This window comes from Nomascus leucogenys, chromosome 6, assembly GCF_006542625.1.
Source record: "Nomascus leucogenys isolate Asia chromosome 6, Asia_NLE_v1, whole genome shotgun sequence".
Classification (NCBI taxonomy): domain Eukaryota; kingdom Metazoa; phylum Chordata; class Mammalia; order Primates; family Hylobatidae; genus Nomascus; species Nomascus leucogenys.
Genome location: NC_044386.1, coordinates 75,205,672 through 75,217,766, shown reverse-complemented (window position 1 = coordinate 75,217,766; position 12,095 = coordinate 75,205,672). Strand labels below are relative to the sequence as shown.

At 45.5% G+C, this 12,095-nt stretch overlaps 1 protein-coding gene across 1 annotated transcript in view; it reads right to left on the bottom strand.

Moving 5' to 3' along the window:
- GABRG3 (gamma-aminobutyric acid type A receptor gamma3 subunit) overlaps positions 1-6,528 on the bottom strand; it is a 562,783-nt gene extending 556,255 nt beyond the window's left edge. Inside the window, exons 1-2 of the mRNA XM_003272775.2 lie at positions 6,049-6,528; positions 510-658 (exon numbers count right to left, since the gene is read on the bottom strand). Of these exons, the coding sequence (XP_003272823.1) occupies positions 510-658; positions 6,049-6,101 (202 nt within the window). The 5' untranslated portion in view covers positions 6,102-6,528. The remainder of the gene's footprint in view (positions 1-509; positions 659-6,048) is intronic.
- Between the last annotated feature and the right edge of the window lie 5,567 nt (positions 6,529-12,095).

The following is a 12,095-nucleotide window of genomic DNA, read 5'->3' as shown; positions in this document are numbered from 1 at the left end:
ACTGACACATGTAACAACTTGAATGAATCTCAAAATCATTTTGCTGAATAAAGAAAAGCCAGTCTCAAAAGGTCAATGATTCCATGTATGTGACATTGTCAAAATAACAAAAAATAAATAAAAATAAAATAAAGAACAAATTGAACAAATTTGAGGCTGACAATGGTTAGAAATTTGGGGGGAAGGAAGCAGATGTGACAGTAAAGGGATAGCAAGAGGTGATACAAGATCCACTTTTGGTTGATGAAGGAGTTCTGTATCTTGATTGCAAGGATCATTACATAAGTCTACATGGGATAAAATGACACAGAGCCATGTTCCTGCATGGCACCAATGTCAGTTTCCTGGTTTGGTATCGCACTAAGTTATCTATTGTGTGACAAGTACAGGAAACCTTTCTGCACTATCTTTGCAATACTCTTGGAATTTACAATTACTCAAAAATAAAAACTTCAAAACATATCACTACAGCATATTTTTCTATTAGAATAACAAGAAACAACACTCACTTCCAATATCTGGCCTCAGCTTTTTATCATATTCTCTTAGCAACTTGTTGAGAATAAGAGTCACGTCAGTGTCTTGGGATTTTGGAGCCAAGACCCACTTTTGGTTTGATGATGAATCTTCATATTCATCCTCTTCCACCTTTCTGGACCTGGAGTTATAGCACAAAAATGCGACATATAAGTGGCAGCAATGGCTCTAGGAAGAGCCTAAGTTTGTCGTATCCAAGTACCATGAAATGGGTAGAAAGTCCCCAGTACCCACAGCCCAACCACACATGTGAAAACCTGAAAAATTTTTTTAAAAAGAAAGAAACACAAAATACGAATGATTCCGTAGGAAGAATGCTACTGCTATTAACATGGTATGTTTTTATTAAATGCCAGAAGACCATCCCCTATCCCAGTTAAACTACAGGCAACATGCCAGGGAAACAATACCAGAGGGCCAACCAGCAGGCAACACACCCTTGGATCCACCCTGAGAGGCTGTGAAGGTCAAGGCACAAACCTTCTAGAGGTTTTCCATATGGTGACTGTATCGTGGTGTTTCCACCCTGACCACCAAGACCACATTTTAGCTGAAGGTGAGATTAGCTTTTGCAGAGTGGACTCATTCAAAATAGTTGAGTCTGACTCAGTGCTTCTCTTGGAGGTGGGAATCTGGGGGTCTAGGCACTTGCGCATTGTGAGGGGGTCTGCTTTGCTGGCACTCAGGTTGGAGGCAAGGACAGAGATGTCCACTGGTGACTGGTGAAGACCCTCTGGCAATCTTACACGCCTCGGTCAACACAAACTGATTCATCTCCTGCACAGCAGGCTAACACAGACATGAAGAACTAAGCTTTCTAATACGTCTTCAACATTCTGACTTCTTAGTAAATGAGTCTCAGTGAATGCCTGGGCATCTCTGAGCTTGTTTTGTGCAGGGAGGACCTGGACAGCCTCCTCTCCTGTGTGACACACACTGACAGGAGTGCCTGAATGGAGAGGCCTCAGGATGACCGGCTAGTTTTCCTTTTTTTTTTCTTTTTTCGTTTTGCAGTTTTGGGTTTTTTTTAAAAAAAAAGTTTAGTTTATAATTGGCACACACTTGTACTTGACAAGCTGGTTTTCTCAATGAATGAGGCCGTCTCAACACCATAGTTATTTGGGCTTGAAGAGCAGACAGTCTCTTTCTGCCTTAAAGCAGCATTTCCAGGCAGACTGCCGTTGACCCCAACAAGAAAGCATGTGAAACAAACCAACCTTTTCCTTTCTAGTTTGTCAGTGTGGATGCTTTAATGACTTTTTCTTCACAGAAGAGAATAAAAAGAATTGAAAACTGCACGGAGGCGGATTTGTCCTGACTGGATATGAACTCTTTTCTGTTTAGCTTCCCAGATGGGAGCCAGAATGTTAGTGTCATGTCAGGACACTTGTGCTCTGGGATGTAAGTTTCTTGAACTTAATTTTGAGAATTGCCTAAATTATCTATAATTAACAAGATATTAATTTAAAAAAATAAACTTTCACGATCATTTTTTCTACTTAATTTAGGTCTTCACATATATGCATATGCATACTTATGTAATACATACATGAGTCTTTTAAAGTGTGTTAACTAGCCATAACGTAGACTAGAGGGTTGGCCAGATAGTCTACACCTGGAAGAACATGTACGTAAATGATAGATCTTGACAATGAGTATACGGCATATGTCTCAAAGAATGACTCCCCCACTTACGTTTTTCCTAGGCTGATCTTAAACTGTAATTCTATTTCTTGAGTACCTATTGGCTAGAAGGTTAAATTAAATCATCCATAGAAACTATAAATTGCTATTGATTTTTATGCACATTGGATATTCATGATCGATAGGAATTTTTAAATGTGGGGCACATATTCAGTAAGGAATAAGTTGCATTTCGTTATTTAATAAAGTGAACATTTACAAGTAATACTACAGAATTTTAAATGTTACTCTAAAATAATTCATGTCATCTGGCCGGGTATGGTGGTTCACGCCTGTAATCCCAACACTTTGGGAAGCTAAGGCGGGTGGGTCATCTGAGGTCAGGAGTTCAAGACCAGCCTGGCCAACAGGGTGAAACCCCCTCTCTACTAAAAATACAAAAACATTAGCGGGGCATGGTGGCACATGCCTGTAGTTCTGGCTATTCGGGAGGCTGAGGCAAGAGAATTGCTTGAACCCAGGAGGCAGAGGTTGCAGTGAGCCGAGAAAGTGCCACTGCACTCCAGCCCGGGCAACAGAGCGAGACTCCATCTCAAATAATAATAATAATAATAAATTTAAAAAATAAAATATTTCTTGTCATCAGAAATATTATCAGAAATGTAAATTTTATCATCTTGCACAAATTTTTTAAAACTTAAAGAGCAGGTTGAAGCATTTAGATAGCTGGGAATTAAGCACTGTCCATGGACAGGGCAAATCACTCCAGACCAAGGGCATCTGGGGCAGTGAGGAGAGGCTGGTAGCTCATCTCAGCAGAATCAGGCACAACATGCTCAGGACACTTGGCGACTCAGCCGAGGTGCCTTCCTCCCTCCCTCTGCTGTCTCTGTCTTGGGCATTGTGAGGGGTTCTGCCTCACTCTTCTTCCCCTCCCCTCCGGTTCTCCTCCCCTCTTCTACCCCACCACTACAGAGCCAGACCACAGCCTCCACGCTCTGCCCTTGTCTATGGCCCTGATAATCACATACACACAAACGAAACACAGTAACCAGCTTTTCATCATTCTCTACATACGCAGCCTTAGTTTTTGAAAATTACTTCCAGCTACTTACAGGTATTCTAATAAGCCTAATTCTCCCTCTAGTGGTGATGAGAGGGTTTTCCTGAAATTGCAAGAGCTTCCTCTTTAGAGGCCAGGACAGGTGGCAGTGAGGGGGACCAAGAAAAAGAAAACAGGAACGTTCTCTTCCACCCCTTCGGGAGGCATATCAGGGCCCCAGCTGTGTAGCCTGGTTGGGTAGGCAGTGGGCAGAGTGAGGCTGAGATGCTCTAGGTCCCTGGACAGTGAGCACCCTTCTCCCTCAAATCCTGAAAATGAAATAGAAGCCTCACATTGCTAGTGCCAGACCACCAGGCCCACAGGAAAATCCTTGCTTTGACGAAAATGAAATCTCATCTCAGGGGACCCATTAGAATGTGGATAATACAGAAATATTCTCTTTTCCCTAAATTCTAAGTTATATATAATCTTTATGAGCACTGTTACTTGCATTGTTGGATCCTAAACACCATTACTGCAATTAGCTTTTTCTTAAAAATAAATCAGTTATGTATTGTCATTGTCAAACAACAACTCAACCTTCAGATGTTATTTTCATGTCTTACACCTTAGCTTAAAGCAGAAGGACAGAGAAAAAGTCTGAAGTATTTTTAAGCATCAAAAGGAGTTCCTAAACCTCAGAAAGCAGTGAAGGCATCAACAAGGTCTGAGTGGGAATCACTGCGTTTTATGACACCCATGGGTGTCAAAATGGGGAGCCTCCCCTTCTGGGGAGCTGCTGAGCCATCACCACAAAGCACAGCCATCAGACCCTTATCCAAGGAACTTCCACAGCAGGAAGGAACTCAGAGTGCAAATGAGAACCCCCTCCGAATTCAAAACAGTTTTGAAAGATGACACTGCACATCAGATTATTTCACGTCTGTAAAACCCATTCAGAGAACAAAGACACTTTCAAAGAGGTATATAGCAATAAAGTTAGTATAAAATGTGGATTTTTTAACTGATCTGCAAGCTCTGTTATGAAAGCTGGGGAACCAGCCCAAATAGAGAACAAATGAAAATCATTATGTCTGTCTTAGTAGAATGGAAGGATGAAGAACCCCAAGAGATTTTGTGTATTTTTGGGAATCCCCAGTAACCTGACTGTTTTAAGGCGGAGGCTGAGGTATCTTCCTACTAAGCACATGCAGTAGTCAGTGAGGACAATAGGCAGTGTTTCTTCTAGAATGTTAAGGATCCAGAGACCTAAACAGTTGATTACTGAACCCTGAACGGCTGGTCACTCGTTTGAGTTGGTGGCAATAAAAAGGTGGCAGAGATGTGACTGCCGGCCTCAGCATTATGTCCGGTGCTGTCTGCTTCCCTCTCTGCCTCTAAACAGAGATACAACCAGGAAGAAGCAACCTCAGAAAGCATGTTTCCATTTCTTGCACCAGCTGCCCCTTTAGACAGAAAGAAACTTCAGTTGAAAGGTCCAAGGAGTGCTCTGTCGCTTTGAAAGAGTTGCCTGTGAGTCACCGGTGGAGTCAGCTTCCACACTCAACTCAGCAAAGAGGAGCAGTTGCAAGGGGGAGGGCCAGGGCTTCCTTCCTCAGGGTAAGCACCTCTGCCCAGTCCAGGGGTGAGAACTGGGGGCCCCTTCCTGTTTAGTAGGATTTATTCATGTGTCTTCCTAGCTCCTTGGTAGTTCATAAATATGAATGAAAAGGCAAGGCCTCCTGGCATTGCCTCCTGATGGTGGCCGGGCTTGTGCATGCAAGGATGCCCTCTGATTCTGTAGCTCCCAGACCCAGGAAATGGAGAAGCGTCAAAACAAGAGGGTTTGGGGGATAGGAGCACGCTGAGCTTCCTAGGGTGGGGAAAGAGGTAAAGGCCAGACACTGCTCCGATTTTCAAATAACAGGACAGTCCGCAAGCTCTAGCCAGAAATCCAGCCAGAGAGACAGAATTAAAGAAACTAAACCCAGAATCTCCAGTTGTGTTTACAGCAACAGGGTTTAACCCTTTGGGTCCCACTGTCCTTGGATCCTCATGCGCCCTCTTCATCTCTTCTAGAGTGATTCCAAGCTCCCATTAGCCGGTTGGAGTTCTGGGAGGAAGGTTGCGGAATTTATGGTGAGATAATTTCTTACATTACCAGGCAGGAGCCTTATTATCCATTTCAACATGCGTGCTTTATGGGGGTGGGAGTGCGTGTGTTCCTCTGTGTGAAAGTGGCTGATCTGGAAGGTGTGTGTGTGTGTGTGTTTGCAGGACCTGGGAGGGGAGTCCTCTCACACAAGCAGGGCTTTCTGCTGCCCACCTGGTCCCAAACCCCCGTGCCTGCCTCCAATGCATTAGCTCTTTCCAGCTCGGTCCAAACCAGGCAGTTAGAACCACAGTTCCCAGGTTCTTGGAAATTTCAGAGTGATGGAAATGACAGAGAATGTCAGCCAAAGTGTGTGTGTGTGAGCCCCTGAAACAGCTGAGGTGGGAATTAGGGGTTGGTAAGGAGCCAGAAATGGCCCCTGTCCCCTGATCCTGGTTTTCAAAACCCCTAAAACCACCAGATCCTAAAAGCGTCAGGAGACGAGCCCATTAATCTGAGTCCCCACACTCCCGGCTGCAGAGGAGAAAGCAGATGACCCTGTCCAAGGGAGCTGGGACAGGTGAGGTGCCGGCCGACTTCCCAGTCCCCTCCCGGCCCGCCTTGCCGCAGCCCAGTCGACGGCTGGCGCGCCAGAGACTCCAGCAGACAGCGCCCCCCGCCGCCCTGTAGCCCAGCTTGGGGCCTCCGGGGATGCGGCCCCCGCGCCACTTACCGCGCGTGCAAGCCCGAGAACAGGCAGAGGAGGAGCAGCAGCTTCGGGGCCATGGTGCCGTGGAGCTCTGGGCGCAGGGTCCGGGGCCTTGGCCGGGCGCGGCTTCCTCCAGCGCGGACCTGGTCCCCGCCGGCCCTCTTTGCCCTGGCTTCCTCAGAGGCTGCTGGCCGCGGCGGGCGGGACAGGTGTCTACTCCGGCGCTGGCCGCGCCCCCGCGGGGCGCACGCGGGGCGCACACGGGACGCACACGGGACGCACACGGGACGCCGGGCCACCGCGGCGCGCCGCCCCCGCCCGCGCACTGGCGCCGGTCCGCGCAGCCGGGTGGCGGGAGCAATGGGCGCCGGGGACCCCTGGCGCGGCGCCGCCCACCCCGCCTGGAGCCGCGAGCGGGCGCGGGTGCCCAGGCCGGGGCTGTGTGCGCTGTGCGGTCACCGCGCTGGGAGGTGGGGGCAGCTGGGCGGCTGTCCCCTGGCAGCGCCTCCGAGGCGGTCCCGGCGGGGAGGAGTTTCCCCAATTACACGCCTGACAACGCGCAGGGCGAGGAAGGCGAGGTTTGAATGGACTCGGAGTTTGAGGCCAGGAAGGGGGCGGAGCTCCGAGGGGGAGGGGAGGCTGGGGATCCCGCAGGGAGCCTGAAGAAAGGTCCCCGGCGTTGGCACCTTGAGAGTGAGCCCGCGGTCCGCCTTCCTCCGGCCATTTCTACCCCAGTGCAGGTTTCCTCCAGCGCTCCCTGACCTCCCGTGCCCGCCGTCGCCCAGGGTTGAGACGGTTTGCTGAAAGCAGCCCTTCCATGGCACTCTTCGTGCTAAGTCGGCTGAACTCCTAGGCACTGATAAGATTCTGTGCTTGGAAAGGTGGCTTTCTGCGGGAATATTTGGAAAAAAAATCACCCCAGATTTATGCCTTTCTTACAGAAAAGAGAGACTAACACATAGCAATAAAGAGTAGAGGTGAAAAGGCATGTTAAAGGTAGGAGCTAGGAAGATCCTAAGGCACGAAGCCAAAGACGACGTTCCGTTTGGTGGAAGCATGAGGTGCGCCTCATTGCATGTATTTTCATATTCCAAAAACTGAAAATGGCATTTACACTTTCATTTGTCATAATCATTCAGAAAGTTAGTCTTGCACCATGTAAGTATTGCAATCTCAACAGTGTAGTAAATCCACTAGGAATTTTACATTTCTATCACCCCCAAAAAGTTCTTAGAAAATGTTTTATAACTGCTACTCATAGAATTATGTAAGGGTGTGATAACTGTTTCTTTAATATTGTCAAATAGCTTTGTTCGGCCAGGCACAATGGCCCACGCCGGTAACCCCGGCACTTTGGGATGCCGAGGCAGGCAGATCACTTGAGCCCAGGAGTTCGAGACCAGCCTAGGCAATGTGCAAAAACCCTGTCTCTACAAAAAATAGTAAAGAATTAGCTGGGCATGGTAGCATGGGCCTGTATTCCTCTGGTGTGTTCCCCCTTGTTTCTGGATAGGCATGAAGTGGAGTGGGGTGCAGTTGTTAATGACAATATTGTTTTTCAACAATGGAGCTGTCATCTCCCTGGCATCACCTTTCTGTCTCTGTGAGATGCTGAACTCGCTCAGCCCCCCCCCCCCCGCCCTTTCCAGGACTCTTTCTGGCATTCTCATCCTCCTCTGCCAGCACATCCCTCCTACTTAGGTGCACATGCCCTATAAGGTCCCCTCTTTGATGAACACTCTGAGGCTCCTGCATTCTTCCACCTCCAACACCTGCACCACTCCTTTAGGCTTCAGAGGAATATGAGCCTTTATCATACTCTGCCCTAATCTCTAATTTTCTGTACCAAAATCTGAGCACCTTAAAAATCAATTAGATGATGATTTATTGTTCCTTCATTGCTTACGTCGTCTCCACATAAGAGACTTGAGTCTCACTCTGTCACCCAGGCTGGAGTGCAGTAGTGTCATCTGGACTCACTGCAATCTCCACCTCCCGGGTTCAAGCGATTCTTGTGCCTCATCCTCCTGAGTAGCTGGGATTACAGGCACCCACCACCACGCCTGGCTAATTTTTGTATTTTTAGTACAGATGGGGTTTCACCATGTTGGCCAGGCTCTTCTGGAACTCCTGACTTCAAGTGATCTGCTCGCCTCGGCCTCCAAAAGTGCTGAGATTACAGGCATGAGCCACCGCGCCTGAGTGTGCTGCAAGAATGCTGCAAATAGAAACAATTCTTTTGTGCTTCCCTTCTTAACACAGTAATAGGAACATAAGTAAAAATAACCATCCGACATTGATCACATAACAGGGGCCAGGGCCGACAGGAAGGCTTTACATTGATTAACTCATTTTAACTCTCACAACATTATTTCCGTTTCGCATATAGAGAAAAAGCACAGAGAAGTTAAGTCACTTACCCCAAGATCACACAGCTAGTAGGCGAGGACTGGAGGTTAAAAGCCTGGCAGCTGGCTCCAATGTTTCAGTCCTAATCACTATACCATACTGCCTGCCTGAGTAGGTGCTCAGCTGACATTTGTTGTTGGGCTAGTTGATGAAAGTTTTGGACTCTTTACCATATTATTTATTTTTTGAGCATGAGTTAAAATACTCACAAGTTGTTCATAATAGAAATAGACTGTTACTTGAGTGATTTTGTAAAATATCAGTAAACTAGAAGTGTCCTGAGGTTTGTTTGTTGTTGTTATTATTATTTTTACACTTCAATCAGTGAACAAGAAAATGCAATACTGTTTTTACATCCCTGTGTTCTTTATTCTTTTCCTTTCTTGCATATTTCAACCTGCTATTATGAATGAATGCAAGATAATCCCCTCTGGCCTTTGGAATGCTTTGCTTCATTTATTAGACTGAGTAGGTCAACTTGATACGTCTGAACATTTTACCTTGGAAAGCCCCTCCCCTCTTCCTGGAAGGAAATTTTGTTTTTTAAAGCTAAATGAGCTGAAGCGTTGGGGAAAAATCAAAGCAAGCTTTCTAGGCGTTAAGTGTGAAAGCAAAATGCAAGGTTAAGAATCTTCAAAGGAGAAGCCACAGGCTTTCATGTCGCTCCCTTGCCCGGGTTGACCTGCGGGGGACGCTCTGCGGAGCATGCGCAGTGCGCACTCTCCAAGCCGCCTCAGCCTCTCCATCTTCAGCCCGGGAGAAGCGGGCGGGATTTACACCTTCTCCCCGTAGCTCGCGGGAATAGAAAGGGAAATAAAAAGTAAGTGAAAGCGAGCGCCACCAGAAGACTGGCTCTTAGTCCTAAGAGGTTAGGGTAACGAATCTGTGCTCAAAACCGAAGCGCAGACGTGGCGGTAATGACGGAACAGCTCCAGCCTGGCGCGCTGCTTTGCTCCTGGCTTGGCGCTGGGTCCTCGGCTCTGGAGGTTCTGGGGAAGACCTCGGCCCTCGGCTGCCCGCGGAGCTGCGGGTTGGACTGCACCTCGGCGGGGGCGGCGGGACCCTAGCAGCGTTGCCAGGAAGCGCCTTTCAGATCCCGCGGTGGCGCTCTGCGCCCCGCAGGCCGCGGAGCCACCCCGCTGCCCGCGCGCCCTTCAGCGCGCATCCGCTGCTCCGTGGTTGCCCCAGGTTCTGCTTTGAGAAACATCTCTCTCACTCCCAAAACTGTACTTCTGGGTTACATGATGTTTCGTGGTTTCATATTTTGAAAAAGCGCCTTTCCCTTGTCAATCAAAACAGTACTATCAAGGGATAATGCACACACAACAAAAATGCACCAATCTTAAAAGTATGGCTCAGTGAACTATTTCGCATGTGTTTACCATATGTATATGAATAGCATATGTATAGCACCTGGATTATTATATATAACAAATATGTAATTATGTAATTCCCAGTGGCTGGGCTATCTTCAAGTCAGTGCTGACACTGGGTAACTAACTATTCAGGCTTTGGCCACAGAAGCCTGGTTTTGCCTAGTCTTGCACCTCGCATAGATGTAGTCATGCAGTATTATCCATTTAACCTCCGGCTTCTCTCACTCAGTGCAGTGTCTGTGAGATGTACCCTTATTGCTACATTACCAGTCATTCATTACTTTTTACTGCTGTGCGTGATAGTTCATTGTGTGAATACACCACACGTTATTTATTTGTTCCTATGCCAATGGATTTTTGGGTTGTTTGAAACTTTGGGATGTTATGAATAAAGCTAACATGAATATTCTTGTCTTTCGATGGACATATTTGTTCATTTCTCTTAGTTATCTGACTGAAAATAGGATATCCAGATCACAAGGAAGGCATGAGTTTCGTGACAATAAATATTACTACAGAGATTTCTAAAGCAGTTATATTCATCACGCATTGGCCATGTATGAGTTCTGGTGTATACCCTTGATGAAATGTGGCCTTGCCATTCTTTTTGTCACCATTCTGATATATATATATATATTTTTTCTATTAGACGGAGTCTCGCCCTGTCACCAGGCTGGAGTGCAGTGGCGCGATCTCGGCTCACTGCAACTTCCGCCTCCCGGGTTTGAGCAATCCTCCTGCCTCAGCCTCCCGAGTAGCTGGGACTATAGGCGCGCATCACCACACCCAGCTAATTTTTTTGTATTTTTAGTAGAGACAGGGTTTCATCATATTGGCCAGGATGGTCAATCTTCTACACTTACATCTCTGATCCATTTGAATCACAGTCTTAAGTAATATGTAAAGTATTGTTGTAATTTAAATATTTTCCATCTAACCATCCAGGTCTTCCCATACTACTTATTCAAAAGTTCAACTTTGTCACACTACTCTGAAATACCATAATATCATATGCTAAGTTTCCATGTATACCTGGATCTATTTTTGTATTTCTTTTCAATAGCTAATTAACGAGTAATCTGCTTGTACCACTGTGTTAATTATAAAGATTTTGTGTGTGTTTTAATATCTGGTTGGGATACGGCTAGCTGTTCATCTTATTCAGTATTTTCATGTATTCTTGCATATTTATTCTTCCAAATTAACTTTAATCTCAACATACATAGCTTCAGAAAAAAACACTTTTTCATATTTTATTGGGGTTCTATTACATGGATAAATTAACTGAAGGAGAATCTGCATCTTTATAATATTGAGTTATCCTACACAATGCCAAGGATTACATTTTCTATTTGTTCATAAGCACTTCTCATAGGGTTTCATACTTCTTATTACGTTCATTTGTGAGAATATTATCTATCATTTTGATACTATTTTAAATGGTATTTTCTCTTCCAGTGTCCTCTGATTGCTTATTAATCATGAATATAAGCATCTCTATTATTTTATATAATTTTTATATCCTGCTTGCTTTCTGAATTCTCTTAATATTGTATTAGTTTTGTCACTGGTTCTCCAGTGTTTTCCAGTTTTACTATCATATTATCTGCAAGCAGAAATAGATGTACTTCATCATACCCAATTTTTATGCCCCTAATAAATGTCTTGTGTCTAACTGCAGTGGCTAATGCCTTCTGTAAAAATGATAAAGGCAGGAGATAATAGGCACCCTCTTCCTATTCCAGAGCATCCTGGAAAGGTCTCGTGTGGAGACAGACAGACTGACAGAAGGAGAAAACAGAGGAGATGCCCATACCTTACTATTTTCAGGGTTTTTATAAAAAAATCAAGAATGGGTGTTGAAACTTGTCAGACCCAATGGGAAGCATCAATGTAGAGAAATATTTCATCTCCACAGTAAATTATATTATTGAATTTCTTTCTACTGAATCATTCTACTCCTAAAACTAAATTTGTAAGTTTTCCTTCATTTTGTATGTTTTAGAAAAATTTATTTGGCATCAGAGTGGCATGATCTTTATATGTTTGGTAGAATTTCCCTGTAAAGGCACCTGGGCCCTTTGTCTCTCTCTCTTTCTCTCTCTCTCTCTGTGTGTGTGTGTGTGTGTGTGTGTGTGTGTGTGTGTGTGTGTTGGCGAGTAGAAGTTCCTTGGTAATTTTCTATTTTTTCCATAGCAAATGGCCTCCTTAAGCATTCTATCTATAATGGGGTCAATTTCAGTAGTAAAATATATTTCCCCAAGAAATTCTCCAATATGTATATGT